The sequence below is a fragment of the Canis lupus genome, unplaced genomic scaffold (assembly GCF_011100685.1).
Source record: "Canis lupus familiaris isolate Mischka breed German Shepherd unplaced genomic scaffold, alternate assembly UU_Cfam_GSD_1.0 chrUn_S1545H1733, whole genome shotgun sequence".
Lineage (NCBI taxonomy): Eukaryota > Metazoa > Chordata > Mammalia > Carnivora > Canidae > Canis > Canis lupus.
In genome coordinates, this window is record NW_023330384.1 from 38,962 (window position 1) to 64,799 (window position 25,838).

Here is a 25,838-nt window from a genome sequence, read left to right on the forward strand (position 1 = left end):
CATCTCAGCGTGAACGCAAAGCACTACGCGCACTGATTTAAAAAAAAAAAAAAAAAAAAAAAAAAAAAAAAAACCACCACCACCACCACCAAGGCTAGTCCTGACCTTAGAACAGGGGCTGCAAGCACGGAAATTTGCTTGGACACTTTTCGCCGAGGCTGTGGGCACACTCCAGACACGTACCTGCCTGCGCGGGAGGACTCAGCCTTATAGTGCACTGAGCACTCCGCAGAAGGCTGGCTGCACCTCCCCAGGAATCCTGACGGTAGCCGTCTCTCAATCTTTGTGGTCACGGTCCTCAGTGTCGCGCGTGGCCGCTGCTGTGGCGGCGGGAGGGCGGGGTTAGGGGGCGTTGGCGAGTGTGGGCGCTCTGCGAGGCAGAAGATCTGGCGGTGTTGGGGTGGCTGCCCCGGCCCGGGCGGGGCGGGGTGAGGGGGCGCTGGCAGCAGTGCGGAGGCGGCTGGGGAGAAACAGGAGCTACCCCGAGGCGCGAGGCGGGGTGATGGGGGCGGTAACTCCACTGCTCCGCCGCGGCGCGCGCTTGAACCTGAGGCCGGCGCTCTGCGGCCAGAGGCTCGGGGCCGCCGCGACCCCGGAGGTGAGCTGCAAGCTTTTTCCAAGGATGGAAGCCGCAGGCTCGGTGGTGCGCGGACCGCTATGCCTCCTTCCGCTCCTGACACCTATGCAACCTCTGAAATGGTTCCCCGAGGCTCCAGAGAGGGGCGAGTGAGGAGGGGCTCCGAGCTCCAGGCTCACACCCGCGCTGAGGAAGAGGACCGCACTGACAGCGGGTTCCGGGAGGCCCGGGTCTCCGGCGCCTTTGACCCGCCGGGACCCTGCGCGTCCTGGAGCGGGCGGGGGTGGGGGGGAGGGACACAAAGTGGTGCATTTGCCTCTGACGCCACTTAACTTTCTAGCTCTGGAGTGAGCTGACTTTCCCTGCCCTCACCCCTACCCCCAGGGACCTTAGCCAGAATTAGAACGCAGGGGTTTCAGCCAAACCATCCAGGATCTAGAAAACATGAAAATCCCCGGAATCCCAGTGTGGCCTGGGACTCATTAACCGGGACTTGCAGATGTAGTCGTTCATATTACCCCCAAATTTCCCTTCCTTCCAATCCCTCCTTCTAACCCGAGTGGGAGCTCCGCGATGCTTTAGACTTCCGTGTGCCTGAAGAACCAACACCCCCCTCCCCGCGCCTCTCGGGCTCCGCTAACCCGATTGCAGTTCTTCCAGATTAAAACCAAGAAAAGAACTCGTTTAGGAATTACTTTCCTTTGCCAACGCAGGTAAATTATTCCTGGTTGAGGTTCCTTGGGAACTCGATGTCGGGGGGCCAGAAGGAGGGTAGGGACCTGTCCCCCCAGCGAGCAGGGTTGGGGGGGAGGGGAGGCTGGCGGGTTAGCGGTGTAGCCAGGTGGGGAGAGCAAGGATTCCCGTGTCCAGGTGCCGCAGCCCCGCTCCTCCCCTCGGCTCCCGGGCCCAGAGCCTCGGCCAAGCCCGGGGCTCGGGACGCGTTGGGCCGTGAGCACTGAGCGAGTAACGTGATGCATCTTCTTCGTCTAGAACCCGAGCCCTGCGGAGCTCCCGGCGGCCAGGCCTCGAGGCGCTGCGGCCGCGCGGCGCGCCCCTGCCAGCCCGCACCATGAACACCATCGTCTTCAACAAGCTCAGCGGCGCCGTGCTTTTTGAGGACCGCGGTGCTGCGGAGCGGGAACGGGGCAGCCGGCCCTATGGTGGCGTCCTGGACAGTGCCCACGCCCGCCCCGAGGTGGGCATTCCGGACGGCCCGCCCCTCAAGGACAACCTCGGCCTGAGACACCGGAGGACTGGGTACGCGCACCCTCCCGGGACCCCCGCCCGCCTGCAGCCGGGACAGTGGGAGCGGTGAGCGGCGCGGGGCGTGCAAGTGGCAGCCAGGCCCCTGGGTTAGAGACCCAGAGTCCCCGGGAGGGAAGGTCTCCGCCCCTGGTCTCGAGCATTAGTTTCTCGAAATATAGGGGAATCAGCTCATCAGGACAGCTCACAAGAGGCTTGTTGGAAAGTGAGAACACCTGGGACGGCCCCTCGGGCCCCGATACCTGCATCTCAGGGTGGGGGCTGCCTGCCCCGCTCCGGCCCACGGGTGCAGACGCGGCTGAGAGCTAGGCAGAGGGGGCTGAGCGCGATGCCAAGGAACAGGGCAGGGCCAAGCGGTCAGGGCGTCCCGGGTCAGGCCGGCCCCGTGGCCTTCCCCATCTTCTGTCGCGACGGGGCCTCGGAGCTGCCTCGAAGGTGTTGGCAAGGTCGCCAATGCGCGGGGCGCCCTGGGCGCGGGCGCGGGCGCGCGCGGCTCGGCGGGGCCCGCTGCGAGCCCGGGCGGGTGGGGGGGGGGGTGGAGGCGGCCGGCCTGCCGCGCCGGGTTTCGGCTTGGTGGGGTGAGGGGCCGCTGCGGAGCGGGAACTCGCGGGTGGGCCGGCAGCTCCCTCCGGCTGCCGAGGCGTCGCCGCGGCTCCCCGAGCGCCCCGCGGGAGAGGGGCGGCCGTCCTGGCCGTCTCCACCTGAAAGATTGCATCAGCTGCTTGCTCTGCGGCGTTGCTGGTTAGTGAAATAGAGATTAGGTTTCGTGGAAATGTCACTACCAGTCCTTTCGCGTTGAGTTGCACTTCAAAGTGTTTCAGGAGGCGAAAGTCCTGGAAGCTGCGGCGCAGGCGCGCGACCGTCCCGGAGCCGCAGGGCGCGGCGCGCGGCGACACCTCCCGGAGCCGCCGGGGAGCGCAGCGCCGAAGCCTCCTAGGGCTCCGCGCTGCTTCAGCCTCTTCCCTCCCTTTTTGAACGTGCTTTTTGCTCAGGGACCGAGCTTTCCATACCTTTTAAAGTCTCCCTTCAGTCGGGAAAAGGCCCCTGGGGTGGTGTGTGGGTGTGTGTGTGTGTGGGGGGGTTAAGGTTCTGCGTCCTTCCTCCACAAACACTTGCGTGGAGAATTTCCCCTTTGTCCAGAGGATCAAAGAAAATAGCTCCGTGGGAAAGAGCGGGGGCGGCAGGACCGCCAGCATCCCTTGCTCTATTCCCGCCGTCCAGTGGTTGAGCTCGGGAAGCTCCCGAGAGGCGGGAGAGGCAGGCGTGAGCTCCCCACGGGAACGTTCGAGAGCTGGCAGCACCCTGACCGGGCCCATCCCTAGGGCGGGCGCGGGGGAGAGGGGCCGGCCCCGCTGCGAGATCCGGAGCCTAAATACCATTTTCCCTCAGGTCGCTTAACAACCGTCCGGTCCCCTCCAGCTCTAGGCGCTGGCCGCTGGCCAAGCTCTCCCGCCTTTCAAGACAGTGTCCTTGCCGCCACGTGCCCCTGGCGGCAAGCAGGCCATTTCAAAGCGAGATGCGCGTTAGTGCGGCTCCGTCCCTGCCTCACCTCCGCTGGCGGGCGCGGGGCGGGCGCGTCCCTCGGAGCCCGACGCCCCCGAGAGCGGGCCGCGCGGCCTACGGCGCCCAGGCGTCCAGGCGTCCAGGCGTCCAGGCGCGGGGGGCCCCGGGGCCCCGGGGACAGCGGCCGGGCGGCGCCGCTCACCCGGGCCGCCCCCTCCCCCTCCCCCTCCCCCTCCCCCGATGCTCAGGGCCAGGCAGAACGGCGGGAAGGTGAGGCACAAGCGGCAGGCCCTGCAAGACATGGCGCGGCCCCTGAAGCAGTGGCTCTACAAGCACCGTGACAACCCGTACCCCACCAAGACTGAGAAGATCCTCTTGGCGCTCGGCTCGCAGATGACGCTCGTGCACGTAACGGCGGCCGAGGAGCCGGCCCGCGGCGTGTTTGCGCCAACCCCCGCCTGACGCCTCCCGAGCCGAGCCGGTGGGACGGGGCCGGCGGAGGCCCGTCCTGGGGCTCGGGCTCCTGCCCTGGGTCTCCCCTCAATCTGAGCTGTCGATTCAGTGCTCGTGCTCGATGCAGGAGGGACGCGTGGTGCTTTGTGAAGGAGGGAGGTGAAAAGTCACCTGCGAGTTATGACAAGGTGCCATGCATAGATGGGTAGGATGGGACGACCTGCAGTGATTTTCAGACGTGAGCGTGCATCAGAGTCGCCTGGAGGACTTGTTCAAACCCACACTGCTAGGCCCCACACGGGAGTTTCTGATTCAGGGGTAGGTCTGGAGTGGGGTCAATTATTTGCATTTCTAACAAGTTTTCAGGATACTAAAGTTGCTGGCCCTGGCTGAAACTTTGAGAACCGTGTACAAACAAAGGCACTACACATTAGGGCCCCACATGAAAGGTCGATTACAGGCTGACTTTCAGAATTACCTTGACTAATAGAGCCAAGAGATGGAGAGGAAGAGCAAGAGGTGGATTTTTTAAAATTTAATTTAATTGTATTTATTTTATTAAGTAAGAGGCATCCCGAGCATTAGCTAGAATCCACACAATTTTGCTGCTGGTATCTTTCTACTGGGGTTGAGAAGAGGCCAATTTCAAGTGGTTGGTTTACCACTTTGTTAAGTGCAGAGAAAGGGTGCAGGTTTGTTTCTTCTCTAGTGAACAACACTTCTTTATATTTGACTTTTCCGTACGTAATCTTACTTGATATTCCCCCAAAATATGGTGAGTTAGAGCAGTAATGAGCATTTTACAGGTGATGTGACCAAGGCACTGTGGCAGTTAAATGTTACTAAGGGATAGAAGTAGTCTTGGAAATAATGTAATTCCAGATCAAATGCTCTTTCCAACGCACCACAGACTTCTTTAATAAGTGTGGTGACATGAACTTTTATACATGCAAACAGAACAAATTTATTCAGAAACAGGAGGAGGAGGTAAGTGAGCTGAGAAGTTTCATGTATGATAGTAGCAACTACATTACTGCATTTGTGAAGTTTTGGTCATTCCATTAAATTTATAGTGAGGGAGGCCCCAAATAAAAGATAATACTTAACTACTAGATAAAATAAAACTTGCTTTCCAGAGTATTGAAGGTTGACATTTTAGGAATTGCTGGAAAGTTTGACAAAGCATGAAAGTTGACTTGTATTCAAGCTTATTAAAACTATAATATGCATTTGTCTGCTTATATTCAGAATACAATTGTAGAGAATAACATCTGTTTTGCTTCATGTTAACAGGCAATAGTATTAATAGTGATTTGCTGTAGCACTGGAGGGGAAAATTTATTTAGTGTTCTTGGCTCAGTATCTGTTTAACATAAAACTATGAATTTTCAGTGATTCTAGTCAGAAAAACTTGACTCGTGAAAATAAATACATATGCTCAAATTTCAGTTTAAACAGGTATGCTATTTATTTTGAAAATACACTAGTTTATAGAACTATTTGAATACTTCACAATGATGTCAGCAATAAAACATTAGATTAATTTGGTATATCATACAGTTCCATACTTAATGCTTGCCGTCCTTTTATACGGAAAGCATATGGCATATTTAGACTTTTTTTAATTATGAAAAGTAACATTGTCATTAGCAGAGACATTTAAAGTTTTGTGTACAATAGTACTGTTGAGTTGCAATGCAAGCAGTCATAATTTTAATACAGAACCAAATTATTTTCTACCTATAATGATAGCTCAAATGCAAATAACCATTCTTTCTGCATTAAGAGCTTGGTAACTCTATTATGGTTTTCTAATTATACTTTATATTTTCATTGTATTTTCTTTCTCTTACACTAGTCCTCAGAAAATAAAAATGCACAAAATTATTTGATTTTTAAGTGAAGCGAAGATAATTATTTATAATAATAAGTGATTCCTGCTTAATGATTTTCAAATTTTTATAGCAAATGAAGTTGGTTTCTGGAACTTTATAGTGATTAACAGAAAAAATAAAAATGTGTGGAATAGGCAAGGGACTTTAAGTATAATAATCCAATTTTGGTCCAGTTATTTTCAATGAGGCATAATAAGATATCCATGTAAGAATATCTGTATATATATGTGTGTGTGTGTGTATGTATACATACGTATCTATCTACAGCTGACCCTTGAACAACCCAAGAGTTAGAGATACCAACCCTCCTGCAAGTCAAAAATCTATATATAGCTTTGACTTCCCAAAAACTTAACTACTAATAACCTGCTGTTGACTGGAAGCCTCATCAATGACATGAACAGTCGATAGAAACATATTTTGTGTGTTATACATATCATATACCATACTCTTATAATGAAGTGACCTAGAGAAATTAAAATATTAGTAAGAAAATTATAAGGAAGAGAAAATACATTTACAATAGTACTGATTTGGTGAAAAAAAAATCTGTGCATAAGTGGTTCCATGCAGTTCAAACCTGTGTTGTGCAAGGGTCAGCTGCACTTATATTGCATTGTATGGGGGAGTTTGTGAAAGTCAGACATACATTCAACATTCAAGCAAATTCTGACTCTCTGGGAAACCAAATAAATTATGTAAATACTTTACACTTCTGGAGGAAAAATAGAAAGCTATGGGCTGAATAAAGCTTTTGATCTCTGCAAATTAGAGCCCTATTTAATGAATCACGTTCTCCCAGTGAACAAATTTCTACTGTGGAGTCAGGTTTCTTGAGAATAGTGATCATGTCTTTTTCATCTTCACACTCCCCATGTTATCCAGCACTGTATTTTCCATAAACTGTTCATACATGTTTGTAGAGTGAATAGGTTCTTTTGGGGAATACCGCTATAATCACCATGTGGCTTTCCAAAGTATCATTTTGAAAACTAGAGAATGTCTTGAAATCTTATAGATATTCTAGTTTTTAAATCCATTCCATTGAATACACAGGGAGCAGCTCATTATCCTTAATGCTATATGATGGTTCCATACAACGGCATGAATGTAACTCATTTTATCATCTTCAGTATGTCTGGAAATATGTCATATTTTTAATGTCTGTGAATAAATATGGGGTGTTCCCCTTATTTCTAGTTCCAAACTCCTATTTCTTGTTTATTGCAGTACCTTCTGTCTCTGTTTCTATAACTGATGTTAATAAGCAATTAACATAACTTTTATTCCTTAACTATTAGAGTGTCTTGTATTTTGATAATTTCCTTCACATTTAACATTTTCCTTTTGGCTGTGTATCAGGCCATTAAGCTTTCCATAAAACATATTTTTGCTTTGTTTTGTTACTCTTAAATTGATAAGGAAGAACATAAAACCTGGTCAGCAGTCCCACTAAACCTAGAAGCATAGAATTGAAACTTTAGTGGAGGAAATGTTTTTAGCACCTCAAAAGGTACTTTTTCTGATAAATAGAAGCACTAAGGACATTAATCTACACTTATATTTTATTTATCCCTGACAAATGAAGCTAAAAGAGTTCTTTGTTGTTAACCTGACATCTTACTACCTAATGAGATATACACATTTCCATAAAATTAACAGGTAGTGTGTGTGTGTGTGTGTGTGTGTGTGTACTTTAACCAACCAAAATATTCCATTGTGCTTAATCTCTGTGGCTGCCCATTGCTTAAACATTATAAAAAATATACTCTGTATTATCAAAATGTGAAGAGCTTTATTGTGGAATGACATAAAGTGGCATGCATTTAGGGTTTATATTATTGTAGGATATAGAGCATACTGCAGAATAATTGCCTTGGAAGAAGTTTTTCAGAGAAGGACAGATGGGTGCTATATCTGGTTTCAGTGTTGCCCATTGTTCATGTGTATATATTTTAAAACATAGTTATTATATTTTTTCTGGATTATAAGAGTGAACTGTCTCCTTGAGTTGACTTCTTTCATGATCCCAATGCAGAGTGCAATGCACATTGAGCTTGAGATTATGTTTAATGATTGGGTGTTAATGTTTCCTTTACTTATAGAAGTTTCACATTTCTATGATAATGGCTAAACATACCAATGTACCATTGATTAAAACTGCTCTGTTCTAAGATTTTGCCCCTTCTGTTGACATAACTCCATTTTTGCTTGGTGAGTGCTTCTGCCGAAATATGTATGTAGTTATCAACTGCAAGGATTATAGCAACTGTTAAATTTTCAACAAAATTTCAAATTGGTCTTTCTACATTATTCCAAGTGTTATACTATATGGAATAGAAATGAGGTTGTCAATATTTCAGTTGGGTAACTCAGAATAAGTTTTTTAATTCTGTATGTTCAAAGGTGGACAGATGCTGGCTTATCCCTTTGGGTTTACTATAATGATTGCTCTGTCAATACGATGAATGTAAACACCTTGGTTAAAGTAGGGATGAAAATTACTAGTTTTTCTCTTCCAACTTCTAGATATTTGGTTCTCCAAGTTTTCACTATAAAATACCTTGTTTCTTAAGCTCTGAGTTTGACATCAAAATGATGTTGCAGAACCTATCCATAGTAAGGAGGCCTGTTTCGTGTAAAATAGAATTTAATGAGATTTGCATGACAACCTGAAGGAATCCATAGTAAGTTGAAGGTAGAAAAATCTGAACTGGTATTTTTACCTTCTGTGAAACAGATGGAGTTTGCATTAGTGCATCAGGACCAAAAAAAAAAAAAAAAAAAAGAAAAAGAAAAGAAAAGAAAAACAGTATTTATGCAAATTTGTTAACCAACTGTTTGCTGTTTACATGACAATGCAAGCAGATATTAAACACCTTAAATTGTACAGTAAATTTCTAGTGATAAAGTACTGGCAGAGTGAATATATTAGCAGATTGCTTGCCAGTCAAACTTATGAAATCAGGTTACAGACAGCTCATCTTAGATATCAGCAGACCTTTTTGGAAAATCTTCTAACATGTGATAAATATATTATGGTAAGAACTAATTATATAAAACATAAAAAGGATATGACCCCTGTATTTGAAAAACTGTAATCCCACCATGATATTCAAAGGTCCCAATTTTTGTATGTTAGAATTATAGTCTTAATGTCCTTGGAAATTAGAAGGCCATTGCATTTAAATAAAAATATGCAGAGTCACGTAAGAATTGGATTACACTGTACTATATGATGGTTGTGCTAAAGTTTAAGACATAAACACACATGTCTGATTGCTCCAAAAGGGCAGTGGTCAAAAGCAGAAGGTAGATTAGTACCAACTATAAAAGGAATAAATTAACACTTTTGTAGGAGAGCTTAGACTGTATTTCACAGATCTTAGTTTTTAGAGTTGGCAAGGATGTTAGGAACCATCTAATGCATTTTATAGATGAAGGGTTTGAAGTTCAGAAAAGTTAAGTGACTTCTGTAGATTCACACTTGATTTTGGCAAATTCAGAATAGGAAAACATTATGCCACAGTTATAGGATAACAAGATATTGATGAGGATTTGAAGAAGTCAAGCAATTAAATCATAATGGTACATCAACACTTGAAGTTGATGGTGATGGTTAAGATTCATTCAAGTGCATAGAATGGAAGATAGAGAAATCCAGAAAAAAAAAGTTCTAAAATTCCCAGTTACTACTAACAAAAACCTGAATAAATACTTCGGCTATGACTTGGAGAGTAGAGGAAGGTTTGAAGACTAGACCAGGCATTTTGTGCTTCCATAGTAAATGTTCACCCATGTATTTCAGTTAATACATAGTTCCACACTAATCCTTCCATATGTGCAGGGACGAAGTTTATCCTAATATTTAACATTCCTAGCACTGACCACCATAGCTAGAGCACAAGAACTACTCAATGTATATTTATTGAATGAGTATTTGCAGAAGGTGTCTGTCTAGAGGTTGGAGAAGACTAAAAAAATTGAAGCCATATTAAATCATAGTATAATAGCACAACTTGATAGGAAGAGGGCTTGATAAAAACTAAAACTTCTGGAATGCCATGGTGAGTTATTACATCAATGCACATAAATTTAAGGGGACAGTTATTACTTAAGACTCAAAGGTAATTAATATTGGATATATATTACCTATGATATATTTTCTGTATATATGTGTGTGTGCATGTGTATGTGTGTGTATGTAAATTGGGAAAAACCACCATGTTTTAAAAACTTGTAGAGTCAAAGAGGAAAAAAATGTAGTTCTGTTTTTTTAAAAAGTAGGATTCACCATAGGCCCATTCAATAATTATGTCTTGAGAAATATGTAAAAATTGTAGGTTTATATTATTAATCTCTAAAAAAAAAAAGAAACTTCCAACGTAAGCACTGCCACACAAACTATTGTTGTAATGTGGACTCATGTTCTAGAAAAAAATTGGCAGAAAGACGTAATTCTCTTTCCATATATCATTCTTTTAAAAGCAAATATTGGCCCTTTGGGTTATTTACATATATTTTTTCCTGATGATAGCCAGATATTTTCAAGGAAATCTCAAGCACCATTCTAACTTCCAGAAATACAATAGTATCTATTAAAAAGAAATGGAAGTAACTTTCTTTTGTTTTGCAGTGTTTGTTTCTTTGCATTCAGCTATTTTCTTTGGAAGCATTTGACTTTCAACTTAAAGCTGAGTGTTAAAAAAAAAAAAAAAGCTGAGTGTTATTGGCATTTCTCTCTCTCTACTTCTCTGATTGCTGTATCTGACTGCTGTGCTAGTTTCTCTGTTATAATTCGGTCTCTTTGATCTCTGGAGGTTTCCAGGGTTTGGTCTTCAGCCATCTCCCTGACTACTCAAAGCTGCCGCCGACACTTCTGTGCATTTGACCCACATCTGATTTTCTTCTCCCTTGAGTCTCAGATATCATTTTTACTTTCTTCCTTCACATCTCACCTGTATGCTTTTCCAGTACCTCAGACTAATCATTCCCTAAACCAAGCACATCATTTCACCCATAAACAGTTCTACTTTCCTTCTCAAAATGGCATTGTCCTCCTCTTGGTTACAAAGGAATGGCTCAAGGTCATTTTTAACTCTTTCCCTCTTCCTCACCCACCACAATGTCTCTGGAATTTGACTTATATTTGTTCTCAAGTCCTCTTTATTGGGAACACACTTTCCTACCCATTATACCTGACACACTCCTTCAATGTTTCACTTAATTCCTCATGAAGTCTTAAGTCATACATGAAAGTAACCCCTTCTTCCTTTGGATTCCTGTATCATTTTATTTTAATGCCTCTTAAGCCATTCAATCACATTCTTTCCTATACTAAAGTTATTTGTACACTATCCTACCTCTTACTAGACTGAGCATTTGATGGCAAAGCCTGTTCTTTTTTTAATTATTATTATTCCTAGAACACAGTAGGTGCTCAGTCTCTGTAGTAAGTGCTCAGCATTTGTTGAATGAATGAATGAATGTCTAGTACTATTGCATTCTGAGAATATTTAATGATCAGAGATACTGTGAGAGGCTTAGGTCCCTTGTGGGAAAGTAATATGTGATGGGTAATATTTTTTGTTTTGTTAATTGAAAAATAAAACTTTTTTAGGTGTCAAATTGGTTTGCTAATGCAAGACGTCGGCTTAAGAATACCGTTCGACAGCCAGATTTAAGCTGGGCTTTACGAATAAAACTGTACAACAAGTATGTTCAAGGAAACGCTGAGCGACTTAGTGTAAGCAGCGATGATTCATGTTCTGAAGGTTTGTTAATATTTTTATTTTGCTTTCCCTCTATTAATAAGAAGTTCACCCCAAGTGCTGTTTTTTAAGGTTGACTCCACTAAATATGATGGTACTCTAATGATTCTTTTTTATTGCGTGAAGTAACTTCATTTTTACAATTCTATAAATGACCAACAGAATATGGCTGCTTCCTCTTGTTTATAGATTTATCATGTGTCAGAATAACATTTTCTGTGAAATTCGTTAAAATTAAGATACCATAGGGAGAGATTACATAGATTCCTGCTTCCTTTCCCTAAAAATTAACCTGGGGTATCAAAGACAATTTAATATACTTTAAATATTCTTTATTTATGTATATATTTAATGATTGACTATAACAGGGAATAGTATATGTAAGTACTACCTATTTTTCTCCCTTAGATGGAGAAAATCCTCCAAGAAACCACATAAATGAAGGGGGCTATAATAATCCAGTTCATCATCCTGTGACTAAAAGTGAAAGCTCAGTCATAAAAGCTGGAGTGAGGCCAGAGTCACAGGCCAGTGAGGACTACGTATCACCCCCCGAATACAAGAGCAGCTTATTGAATCGTTACCTTAACGACTCCTTGAGACATGTCATGGCCACAAATGCTGCCATGATGGGAAAGACAAGGCAAAGAAACCATTCGGGATCTTTTAGTTCCAATGAATTTGAGGAAGAATTGGTGTCTCCCTCATCATCAGAAACCGAAGGCAACTTTGTCTACCGTACAGGTAAGTCTGTGCTTTTCATGACACCTTGTTTAAAATAGAACTAAAACTGCAGCAAATTCAACAGGTATAATGGCATGATCTTTACTGCTTTTATAAGAGATTATTCACATATAGCTCATAATTTAATTTGAAAGCTTTTGTTTTGTTTTTAATTACCAGATGTACTTGTTAGTAGATGATGGTCTACTTGGGTTTTTCACTCTTAGTAATAAAGATGAGAATTTTCATTCTTAATGCTCATTTTTAATCTCAATGATATACATTCTTGGAGGAGGAATGCCCTGAATTATAGCCAGCCATGCAAACACTTTGTGTTCCATCTTTTCTCTTAAATTCTTTGATTGCTAATAGTGATGGAAAATGAACACAAATTAGCATGGGTGCCAAGACTCATGTGAAGGAAAAGTGTAGATCGGGCTTAAATTGCTTTGGAAATTTTACTTTTATTCCTGGAAAGCACAAGTAAGACTGATAAATAGCTTTGAAATTTTTACTTTTATTCCAAAAATTATGAATTGATTTCTGCCTGTCCGGAACTTTCTGATGGAGTAGTGAGTTTGGTAAAAATGTCTATCTTCACTTCAGTTTCCAGAGTTTTGCTCGTAAAGAGTGTGTTTGAGCAAGTTGCTTCAGAACAAAGGATATGTGTGACCTACATCTGGTGCAGATAGAGTCCAGATCCTGAAAATGCCAACAAATGAGATTTAGAAATTTTAGAGTTGGAAATAACTTTAGAAAGCATCTAGTCCTGCCATGTTATATCATAGATAAGAAAACCCAGACCAAAAACACAAGTTAATAACTCTTCTCCGGATCAGTAGTGCAGCTTAGCCTGTGTAAGGGGTAGGAGGAACATAACTACTACAAGACTATGATAACTCTTAATTATTACATATACTGCCACAATTCATTTATTGAGCAATTATGATATTCTAGGCCCTCTGCTAAACACTACACAAATGATACTGAGTGTAGTCCTTGTAAGGAGCTTGATATGTGGGCAATAGGTCTTTATAAAAGAATTACATTTGGTCTGTTTAATATACCTTTCAGATTATTTAACTGGAAATCTTCAAGTGTCTACAAATGTGTACAAGATATATTATCTGTGGGACACCTGGGTGGCTCAGCGGTTAAGTGTCTGCCTTCAGCTCAGGGCATGATCCTGGAGTTCCGGGATCAAGTTCCACATCGGGCTCCCTGCAGGGAGCCTGCTCCTCCCTCTGCCTGTGTCTCTGCCTCTCTCTCTGTGTGTCTCTCATGAATAAATAAAGAAATAATCTTTTTAAAAAAGATATATTATCTGTAAGGATTCAGAGAAAATCTCAATACATTTTTAAAGACTTAACTTCACTTTCTGTTTGCATCTCCAACTTCAAGGTTGAAAACAACTCCAAATGCTCTGACATACAAAATTAGTCTTGTAAGTAATAATTGGGTCTAGTAAGAAGTAAAAGATGAAATAAAGACTATTTAGCTAATAAAAAAAATTTTTTTAATTACATACTAACATCTAACTAATGTGACCAGAGCAGAACTTGGAGATAATTCAGAGCTTCATTAATTTTATTTACAGAGATAGAAAGGGATAGGACGTCAAAATGTGCAAGTACAGATAATTGAAAAAAGAATAAAAATAAAATGAAAAAGTTAACATGGAAAGCTGAAAAATAAATTAAGAGTTGACTCTGAAAGCAATACTAAAAGAAACAGGTAAAACTTGGCAGAGATTAAAGTTGGAAATGAGAAAGGAGATATAGCAATCAATATATAGTCATTAAAAATATTTTTTAAAATTGTGGTGTATTATGCACAGTTATTTGACAATATACTATATATAAATGTGCAGATGAAATGAATTGGTAATATCCACACGAAGTAAATTATAAAATTACAATGAGAAAAGTTATAAATGATCACTAATTCAGGGAAAGTCAAGGATTTTAGTAAACCCTGTTCCCAAAACATATGATTTGATAGATTTGTTGGATTTTTTCCCCCAAACTTTGAAGAAATAATTAATTCTCATCCTTCATGCATTTTTCTGGAACATATAAAAATATGGGAAGTATGTCAGTTTTTAAAAATGTAAATGTTATTCTAATCCAAAGCTAGATTAGAATAGCATAAAAATCAACATTTTTATTTATAATACTGATAGTGACTTTAAAGCAACATGAGAAATATTGATAGCATAAGGTTAAGTGGAAAACAATTTAAAATTGTGGAAACATTGAATGCAGTTATGACAGTACAAATATATATATAGACAAAAACAAGGAAGATTTTTTGAAACAATGAAGATTAATTTTGATTAGGTGGAATAATTGAAGATCTATTATTTTGTGAAATTTCTTATAAATTTCTTTATGTTACCCAGTAGAAACAAATTTGAAATTTACACATTGTGATGAATCTTCTGAAAATGCATGCTCTTTTCAAAGGTGATAAAGTAGAAAACCAAAGAGGGAAACTTGCCTGTATAGTTGATACTTCTCGAAATTAAGTATCTTGGCCATTTATTTTTATTAAAATATCCAATCAATGGCCTGTTCATCTGCCAAGTTCTATTTTTAAATAAAAGCCTATTTTTTAGTTATGCAAACAATGAGAAAGCAACCTAGACATGTAAACTTCTGGTTTTGCATGCATGAGTATGAACTTTAAAAAGAACGAAATAAATTTTTTGGTTTTGTGGATAGAGAGTTGAGAAAGATTGGTGGTCTAAGACTCGTCTGCTAAATCTCAGCCTGAAATAATAAATGGCTGTCTTCTGGGGGAACCGAGCGACAACGTTGCTGCAGTTGTAGCTGGGTTACCACTCAAGCATAAATAGTAGAACAGGGGATTTCAATAAATACTTTCTGAGCAACTGCTATGGTTTTCTCTGGCATACAGGCTTATTCTGAATTCCTTCAATTCCTTCTGGTTATATCTTTCTTTCTTTGCCTAAAAAGAAATCCTCTCAATCTGCTATTAAATACCACTCCCCTCCTCCACCCCAGTTTTATAGTAGTGCAAAGATTTTGTCCTTTTTTTAAAGATTTTTTAAAAAATTTATTCATGAGACACACACACACAGAGGCAGAGACATAGGCAGAGGGAGAAGCAGACTCCCTGTGGGGATCATGATACAGGACTCGATCCCAGGACCCCGGGATCACACCCTGAGCCAGAGACAGACACTCAATCACTGAGCCACCCAGGTGTCCCTAGTGCAAAGATTTCATCTTTTAAATTCTTTTTCAAGACTAGATCACCTTTAAACATAGTGTATTAATTTATCTATGCTAAAAAAGAATTGTATCCATTTCCTCACCCATTTTTAGTATCTTATGATTCATTCCATTAATGATAATTGAATAAAAAAAAGCCAAATGAAAGAGTTGGTGTGTGGAAAGATAATGTATCACTGAGTTTCATTTCACCTGTTCTTGTAAATTCTAGGAGGGTGAAGCCTGCTAGATTATAAAGTAGTAATCATAATTAACACATATAGGTGGATAGAAGTCTTTTCTATGTCAGTGTGTATTAATCAGATTAGCTTCCTCTCCACTTGACTGACATCAAAGTAGATGCAAACATGTTTTTGTTGATTTTATGTAGACATTAAACATTTTTTTGTAATCTACAGTCTCCCCATCATGCAAGGGATAAAAAAGATTTTTTCCCCCAGGGGACAAAATAGGCTTTCAATAAGTATTGGCTAAAATATTTCTTTCTAACAGCAGAAATTATAACATTAGAATTGATTAGGGGCTCCTGGGTGGCTCAGTCGTTGAGCATCTGCCTTTGGCTCAGGTCGTGATCCTGGGGTCCTGGGATACAGTCCTACATCAGGCTCCCTTTGGGGAGCCTGCTTCTCCCTCTGCCTATGTCTCTGCCTCTTTCTGTGTGTCTTTCATGAATAAATAAATAAAATCTTTAAACAAGAATTGACTAGAATTATTAAGGTTATTGCTTCTAAATACAGCTAAATAATACTTGAGAAAACTTAGTCACTCAGTGTTGTCTATGTCTAAATTAAAATTACAATACTGTTCATCTTACTGTTCATCATGTTAGGTTAATGGATGACAATTTTCAGGTATGTGATGGAGTGAATCCCCATGACAAACTGACCTCGAGCCCTCTAGTCCCTCAGTGAGTCTGCTCTCTGAGGTATCAGGATGAAGACTAGCTTTAATATCCACCTCCATTTCTATTGAATCAGTACTGATATTCTCCAGATGGGACCATCCATGAAGGAGCTATGTGCCATCTGTGCCACCTTACAGTGAGTCCTCACTGGAGCCTTTCCTAACTTGCATTGCAGTTTGATTTATCCTCAAAAACCTAACAAATTTCCTTCTTTACTGAAGGAGAAAGGAGAGGTTTCTAAGAAGTCTATTGACAAGGGGAAAAATCAGGCAAGTCTTGAAGTAAAACGGGTAGACTTCTTCCCCTTCTTTTGCTTGGCTTGAGAACAAATCCCTGTTATGTTCTTTCTTTTTGCAGCTCACAAATGATCAACTTATAAATGGCTAGTACATTTGAATGCTTATTCTCTGAGCCCCACTGCTCTGCTAGTATATAATTCATAAATTTAACCAGCTCCCACAGGCTGAATGTTTAAACTTCATCGTGTTAAACTGTCTAAAATCCCTCTTAATTAGACACATGTGGTGTGGCAAAAACATACAGGCCGATAGAACTCTTTTCCTATGGTAGTGTGAATTAATTAGATTAGCTTCCCCTCCACTTGACTGAGGTGAATATCCCTGAAGAAATGGAGATTTTGATTGAGAGAAAAAAAAGAAGTCATTTATTTGCTACATGGAATTTTTTGGAAGGTAGAGGCCATTTGGATGGCCTGCCACAGTTGGAGCAAAATGACAGAACTAAGGATTTTGGTTATTAGGGAAAGAGGAAATAGGAAGTAGAAAATAAGTTTGGGAGGATGCCAGAGGCTAAATGCCATTTTCAAACATTTCCTCTCAGCTAATGATGTTCTTTTTTCTCTCTTCCTACATACACAAGTACTTTAGAATGTAAAGGGCATTATCAGTGGTAAAAACCCAGGTATGCTCAGGAGTTCAGTAAAACCACTGGGTTAGGGATGCCTGGGTGGCTCAGCAGTTGAGCATCTGCCTTTGGCTCAAAACCTGATCCCGGAGTCCAGGGGCAGTCTCACATCAGGCTCCCTGTGGGGAACCTACTTCTTCTGTCTCTGCCTCTCTCTGTGTGTCTCATGAATAAATAAATAAAATCTTAAAAAAAAAAAAAAGCATTGAATTAGCCTGGGATTTAACCTTAACTTTATACAGAATGGCTTCTTTGAAGAAGTGCACTCCCAGTTCGGAAAGCTGACTTTCACAGGTACGTTTCTGAGATACAGTTCTCTCATGTATGAGGTGCTCTTTCATGCATTCATTCCATGTACAAAAATATTAAGAGCCACTCTACACAGGCCCTATCCTAGGCTCACTGGAGCCCTGTGCTTTGTGCTAGGCTGCTCAACAAAGAAACCATAGTTACATGAAGCAGAAGAAAGATTTAAAGGGCTGTCTTGGCAGATCTTTTTCAACAGTGAATAATCACTACTAATTTATATGTTTCATCAATTTTAGGTTTTGTATTTGTGAGTAGCTTAAAGAAAGCTTCATGGTAGTCAAGAGAAGGCTTTGTCAAGAGCCAGCTGTTAAAATAGTATGTTTCTGTGTACATAGTAGTTTCTCTATGGGATTTGTTGACTAGTAAGTCTGCTTTGGATACTTTTATCTTCTTTTATTTCCCTTTTTGTGCCTGTCACTTCCTTATTTTTAGTGAAAGAGCTAAGCTTTGCCCTTTTGGATTATTCCAGACATTCTTTTCCTGGCATGCAAATGACTGCTCATGTACTTCAGCGGAGAATAATAAAACCCTCTATCACGAGCCCAGTTAGTGACATTTAAAGGATACTTGAAAGGTTATCCAATTTCTTGTCTTGTATCCTTACTACAATAATACTTTGCCTATCAAACACCATCTGGGAATGAGGTATTCCATCATAAGTGAAATCTCCAAGTAGAAATTTAAGTACTGATTTTAAAAATATAGAATTGTCTGTTCTCCTAAGATGATAATATTAAACACAGCATGTGGGGTGTGCTTCAATATCCTTTCTTCTCTAAACTACCTCCTCCTATTGCTTTTTATATATTCCACCCTTTCAAATCAGTAGTTTCAGAATTAACCACAATCCTAAACTTGCCCCTAATATCTTTGAATAAAGAATGATGTCTTTCTCATAGCCATTTGAAAAGGGTTCTTTCCTAATTACTTATTCCAAAGCAGTAATCTTATAAATGATATCTACAGAAGTTCTGACTTTCGGGTAGGCGTGAGGTTACTCCAGAATCATTCAAACTTAAGCACGATATTCTAAACACCATAGATTTGTAAATGTTTATCAGTGATGATGAAAGCCAAATACATCATATGGAGTATTTAACAGTAGCTTGCTTTTTAAAATTAAATTTCCTTTATGAATTCACTTGCAAAATTTAAATGAAATTGCAAAAGTGTTCCATCTACTGTTAAAAACTGAGAGAGTAATGGCAAACAAAAATTTAAAAAAAAAGAACAACTATTGGCATGAGCAGTTTTCTGATTTCTTCTGATTTCTTCAGGGGTAACTTTTCCTTCACTTTTCTTTGTTCTTTGGTATTACATGAGAGTCTGAAAAACCGTAAATGTAAATACTGAGACCTAAAGCCCCTATACCATATGGCTTGCAAACAAATCGGAAGTCTATGGCAGTTTGGTTTAGAAAATATACACATTTTTTAGAACTATGTTTAGTCCTAATGTTTTCTGTCCTTTTACATTGTTAAAAATGTACGTTTTGCATTCCTTTTACATTTTACAATGTAACAAACATTACATTTCTTCTATCTGATACCTAAGTATGATAGCAACACTAAATCACATTTGTGGGAACATTTTACATTGTAACAAATATTACATTTCTTCTATCCGATACCTAAGTATGATAGCAACACTAATACACATTTGTGGGAAGGTTAGACACACTGTTTTTCTGAAAGACAGCGGTATTCTGTCTCTCTTTTGTGCTGATACTCACTGCCTTATGTGTTTAAAAGTTCTCTGGGGTCCTGAAGTGGTGTTTTATACATTTTATAGCCCCCTTAGCACTTCATACAGTGTCTTTCCCATATTTGCCCCGTAACTGTTTCTTAAATGAGTTAGTGTTTTAATGATCTGGTCTGTTTGCCTTCCAAACTATAAAGGACATTTTAATGTACACATATACATGTTGATCTGTGTCCCTGAACATGATAAGAGAAAAAAAATGATCTTGAATAAGTTTAAACAGCTTTTTTAAAAAGAGGCAATTGTGAAAAAAGTTAAAGCCAGAGGAAAATGCTAAACAAAATGTAGCTGAAAACTTTGAGAGGTTTAAGAGATTCAACATAGTAATTTAGAAAGTATAAAATGAAACTAACCCAATTTTCAAGTAAATAAGTGACTTTCTGGAAAATATGATGATAAATGGAAAAGACTAGCTAATTTTTAGAAATCCACCAAAGAATGAAAAGTGTAACAGGTAGACAAAAAACAAGTATTTGTTGTGTATCTCTATCTAGTACATAGCCTTGTAAGATCTGAGAAACCAAGATTTAGATCCACTGATTTAAACTCTTCGCTACATCTCTCAGGATTGATATGACAGCTTTGACTTTTTAAGAATGACTACTTTTAATCCGGTAACAATTGAAGAAAATCTATGCAAAAATTTTACATTTTCTTTTTCCTCCATTTACTGGAGTAAAGATCCCATACATTTTACATATTTTCCTATTAAAAACAAGTTTACCAACCGGAAATTTTGATTTTTCTAGCTTGCCATTACTTTCCTAATGTCATTCAGTCAGTTATCATCAATTGTCTGCAACTGTCTTCACTTCAAACTTGCTGGAGTGGTCAGTCACATCCTGGTGCTGTTTCATAGAAGTGCTTGTTCATGTCACTATATTTAAGACTGTGTCAGTATTTCCATTAAGAAACTTTTTTTTTCATTCCCTAGGGCTTCTAAATAAGTCATAAAAATTCAAGCCCAGCTCAAAGCTGGCATAAAAGGGCCTTTTTTTCTTCTCTTATGTATAAGGAACATAAGTGCATAACTCCCACTAATTCTAAATTTGGTTAGGTTTGTAAACTCTACACACTGAAGAAGAGACCAAATAAGATCCATTGACACTTCTCCAGTCTGGGACTAAAAAGGATGTCAAAAAGTTTTTACTGTCTGTGAAAATAACAAGACATTCTATTTAATGAATATGGAAGTGGTTTCTTTTCTTTCTTTCTTTTTTGGTTAACTGCAGTTAGTTTTTCCCTTCTGCCTCCCTACTTTGTTTCTAAAATTAAACAGGTATTTTTCTATGTCAAAATGTGTCTTGTTGATGTAACAGAATTTTTACTCAGAATAAATACGTGTTTTCTTCCAGACCAGAATTTTGGTACTTTTAAATTTTGGAAACTCCTGTTCTTGTTTTCTATTAGAAATTATATCATTTATAGTTGTGAGTTTTGAGGAAGCAACAAAGTAACAATTTTGTTCACTCACAAAAGAAATGGTTCTTTTACAAATTTTGAATTTTTCTCTTAGTTTTCAGTTTAGGTCAAGGAAGGCCGTTTAAAATACAATTGCATAATGCCCCTTTTCTCCTTTTCTTCTTTAACAACTTTGTTACCCAATTTCTCTCATTTTCACTGTACTAAAGAAGGAAATAGTCAAGGATATTTTTATAAATCCAAGAGTGAACTTTAATGGCTCCTCTAGTTCAATTCTTGAATTTGCAGGTTAGAAAATTGTTTTAGGCTCTATTCTAGGCATTGAAATTGTTAGTGTTTTTGGATGAGTTGCTTAGTTGTTTGGAGATATGATCCAGATCCTTGGTACAATAAGTCTGATTGCTTTGGGCAATTTCAGGTACTTAATTGACTTTTACTTTTAAATAAAAGTAAATACTTAAGTCATTTTTTGTTGAACTTTTGAGAACTTAGGCAGGGTATATGTTCATTTAAAAAACGTTCTCTATTTTAATGGCTGCAGTGGAAAGATCTTTACATATGTTTATGGACTGCAGGCCGTAATAGGCATCGTTACCTAGGGGTCATCCTTTGGTTACTAAGGGAAATATGAATAGTTTGCAGAAAACGCCTGAAACTTAATACTGCTGGTTTGTGTGTGTGTGTCTGCATGTGTGTGTAGTCATAGTGGTGAAAGAAATTGGATGTAGTTAGGAAAACAAAGTGGCTTTTCAAAATGACCAGTGGTATCTTCCTTCTGCCTTGTGTGGACACTGGAGACCTTGAATCCTTACCTGATAGTGGCCAGAAAAAAACTTGAGTGATAATAACAACCCAAATTGAAAATGGTTTGGGGAAGATAGACTAGTCTCAGGTTTAAGCACAACATTGCTCATCTATTTCCAACAATTTTAGATCTTTCCAGTCTGAAAAGCAAGCTATGAAAATACTCACAGATTTGGGCAACCCTGAAGTGATGGCACTGTGGCCAGGATGCTCTCAAGTGCATGTTGTGTCTCTCTTGCCATCCTGCACTTCAGAGAGGATTAAAAACAGTTTCTTGCCTACCGGCTTCAGTGCTTTAGAGCATCTTTGATACAGTGACCAAGATGAACATCTTTGACAGAAAGAATGTATTCCCTTTTTGGTGCCATTATACACTACACTACACACACACACACACACACAGAGTACACAAAAGCAATTTTGCCTTTGATCAAGTGTCATTAAATAAAAAGAACAAAAAAAAAGTTTTCAGTGGTGATTTTGAGAGAAATATTTTGGTGATATAAAAACAGAAAACAACACAAATGAAAATGAAACCTTTTCAAGTGCTAAAAAGTAGTCAGAGACAATCATTCATGAAGTGAGATTTCCAAGAAACAGTTTGCTTCTTTTAAATTTTCACATAGTTGATTGTGTATTTAAAATTTAGAACTGATAGTCCCTTCGATCAAGCCAGGTTCAGGTTATGGTGGACAAAGCTCTTAGTATGGCAGAGACATTTCAAGTAAGAATGCCCTGTTCTGCCAAGACTGTCATTATGACACTAAAATGTAGCCTTTTGCTAAGGGCCAGAATTCAGTCTCTCCTTCCAGTTTCTACACTGATTTAGACAACAGATGCATAAAAGGCAACGTGGTATTCAGGATCATTTGTCACATGGCTTCAGGGCAAGAGGATGGCTATCTGGCAAGAGGGGGAATTCCTTAAATGTTACTGGGTCTTACATTTCTAAATGTAAAATCCCTGGCCAGAAGTTATTTGGTGCCAAGTGCCTTTGGTGTGATGTCTTCGCCTGAGCACAAAACTAGATGGTTATAATATTGTGGCTGCTTGAGAACCCACATAGCTTTTGCTAGTTTGCAACTGAGGTTGACTGCCATTGTTTTGCATTTTCTTTTATCATTGTCTTGACTTCATTTTATCTCTCTTGGTGTTCCCCCCCCACTCCTCAATTCTTTCTGAGCTGCTAAATCTATCCAGTTGGATCAAGGAATTTTTTCACAACCTTGTCAGTAGTGCAGTTGGTCTTGTCTTAGTTTTTATTGTGTCTCCTGGGTTCCTTTACTTTAGACCTTTCCAGAAAAATGGCACCAGTTCAGATTTACTCATAACCCATGGGGCCTCTGGTTTATCTAACCTGTGTTCTTTTTTCCTTCAGGAGGTTTTTTATTTATATTTTTTCTTAAAATGTGCTTTAAAAAGTACAAACATAAATCATCTGGAATAGTAATTTTCAACTATCTTGAAAGGTGTTTGAGGACTATTTCATGGTTACTATGATTGAAGCAGTAAAATTTAGTTTATAGTTACAATAACTTTCCTCTCATTAGGAAAATATAAAAAATCTCAACGTTATGATTTCATGACATATTACCAACCCCTAAATACCATTCCTAATTCCCACCCTCTGACATACACACTCAGTGAAATGCTAATAGGAAGCTCAGAACAAAAAGACAAAGGCAAATGATCTATGTTCTATTTGATCTCATCCTGTCTCTCAGGTACTTTAACTAAAATTATAGTATAAATGAGTAGGGACTCTGGAAACAATACAAGTTTAATCTGTATTTTGACTATAGTTAAATTCCTACTGTTTCATATGTGGTTTGAAAAATGACTTTATTGGGTTCAAATTTTCTCTGTAGTAAGCCTCCATACCTGACCTGAAAATTAGCCACTTGTAGATTAGGCCACAGGAAGTTATAATGTGGAAAGAGCAGAAACCAATTGCCTTTGAAACCAGGAGCTCCATATTCAGCTGAACTGCTAGCAGCTAGGTATGTGTTCCAAGGCAAGTTCTTTTATTAACCAGGGCCTTGGTTTTCCTTCACTTGTAAAATGGGGATGCATAAGTATTTTATACCTTTGAAAATCTGAGATTCTGCGAAAAAGTAGAGGGAGAAAAAGAAGGCTACAGTTGACAAAGTCATAGTTAAGTGCATACCATTTTATCACTACAAATTTGGACTCTGAGCTCAGGAACATTTCAAAGGAGCTTCAGGGAGCTTGGCCACAGGAGCCCCCATGGTAGTAGGAAAGGACCTTGCCCAGGGAGGGTTTTGTACCTTAAGGGTAGGTTAGGATGCCAAGAGTGGAGAGGGCTTATGATTAAATATGTCAGTGTGTTCTTTATGTCTTGTGTCATTTTTAGGTAGACCTATCCCAAAAAAACATAAAAACAAACTTTTATTATTTTAATTGTACATTTATATACTTGTACATTGTACAAGTATATAAAAAGATAAAGATAAATTGTACATTTATCTACCTAAACTTTTTTGTAAATTATATGAAGTAGTGATCTGATTTCTGTTTTTTCCTCAACACCATTTGTCCCAACACAACTTACTGAGTACTTCCACATTTCCTTACATATTTGAAATGCTACCTTTATTATACCTTACCTTCCTTTTAATGTGTCTATTTCTAGACTCTAATGTATTCCACCAAACTTTTAAAATACTTCTACGTCAGTAGCACACTGTTTTTGTGACTGGAGCCTTATTGTGCATTTTGACATATGGCAGGGAATGTCTGCTGTCCGTGTTTTCAAAATACTCTCATCAAGGCACTTAAGATTTTCTTTTCCAGTTGAACTTTGGATAAGATTGACAAGTTTCATTTAAAAAATTTCATTGGAAATTCATCTGGGATTGCATTGAATTTATATAGTAATTTGGGGAATATCTCTATCCTTATTATATCATCTTTCCACTCAGTCTTTCCATTTATGCTGATTATTTTTCAGGATATTCAATAAATTTTTATAGTTTTCTTTACATAAGGTTTACATACTTCTCATTAAATTATTAGATGTTTTATTTTTTCATTTTTATTGTTTCCATTGTGGATGAATTCCAATCTATTACATATTATCATATTTATCACTGATATATAATAGGAAATCTGTTGAGGTTTGTGTATTTTTCTTATACCATCTTATATTTTCTTTTACCTGATTGTCAGAGGATGAATAAACATCCAACTTTCAAATAGTAACAGCTTTATGTACTTATTCTGCTCTTTTCTCTCTTGCCCTTATTCCCTCCCTCCAGTTATTACATTCCATTGACCAAATTTTCCAAAACAATGTTGGATAATAGTAGTGATGGCAGGCATCAAAGGGAATTTTTCTTATATTTTACTGTTAAGTATAACGTTTGCAGAAAATTTCTGATGTCATCACTTTGTCAATGTAAGGGATTCTCTTTCCATTCCTAGATTATTTAATAAGAGATTCTCCCCACTCCCAAAATGTACACATAACTAAATAGGTTATTATAATGATCAGATGCTAATTCCACAATTTTTAATACCATTTGACTGTCCTCTTTTAATCTGTTTGTGTAGAGTAAGTTTCTTAGGGTTTAACCTCCTTGAATTCTTTTTCTTTTTTTTTTTTAGATTTTATTTATTTATTCCTGAGAGACAGAGAGAGGCAGAGACACAGGCAGAGGGAGAAGCAGGCTCCATGCAGGGAGCCCGATGTGGGACTTGAAACTGGGACTCCAGAATCACACCCTAGGCCGATGGCAGCGCTAAACCGCTGAGCCACCAGGGCTGCCCTTATTTAATCATTTTATATCAAAATTCTCAAGTGAGCTTTATCTATAATTTTCTTTTGTTCTAACACTCTCCTTGCACAATTTTGATATTAGAGGTATATCAGGCTTGTGGAATGAGCTAGAAAATACTTCATCTTTTCCTACTCTGGAAAAGTTTAAACAACGTAAGGATTAGTTTTTCTGTATATCTTGAGGATTGGAAAGAGTTCATCTATGAAATCATCTTGGCCTGGGATCCCTTGGTTCTCTACTTTCTCTCACATGCTCTTCATCTTTCCCTCCATATCATGAACAATTATCTCTGCTTTATCTTCCAGATCACTCATTTGGTCATCAGCTTTGCCCCATCCATTCTATTGGTCAGCCTTTCTACTTCTTTTAATTTTGGTGTCTTGTTTTTTATTTTCTAAGAACATCATTTTTTTTCTTATCACTCCTTTTTCATAGCAGTCATAACCCCTGTAGAGATCAGAAGTTATCTGAA

At 39.5% G+C, this 25,838-nt stretch overlaps 1 protein-coding gene across 10 annotated transcripts in view; it reads left to right on the top strand.

Annotated features, from left to right (window-relative positions):
• The first annotated feature begins 863 nt into the window (after positions 1 to 863).
• LOC487079 (homeobox protein Mohawk) overlaps positions 864 to 25,838 on the top strand; it is a 101,961-nt gene continuing 76,986 nt past the window's right edge. For 3 of the 10 annotated variants that reach the window (XR_005386809.1, XM_038588988.1, XM_038588989.1), the window contains exons 1-5: positions 864 to 1,290; positions 1,568 to 1,888; positions 3,592 to 3,751; positions 11,312 to 11,465; positions 11,871 to 12,206. Coding sequence is in view for 7 of the 10 variants with exons in the window: in XM_038588988.1 (XP_038444916.1) it covers positions 1,647 to 1,888; positions 3,592 to 3,751; positions 11,312 to 11,465; positions 11,871 to 12,206 (892 nt within the window). In the remaining 3 variants the exon portion in view is untranslated. Of the gene's footprint in view, positions 1,291 to 1,567; positions 1,889 to 3,591; positions 3,752 to 11,311; positions 11,466 to 11,870; positions 12,207 to 13,259; positions 15,286 to 16,703; positions 16,872 to 25,838 lie in introns of those variants that run through there. The other 7 variants (XR_005386810.1, XR_005386811.1, XM_038588991.1 and 4 more) reach the window with 5 other exon arrangements.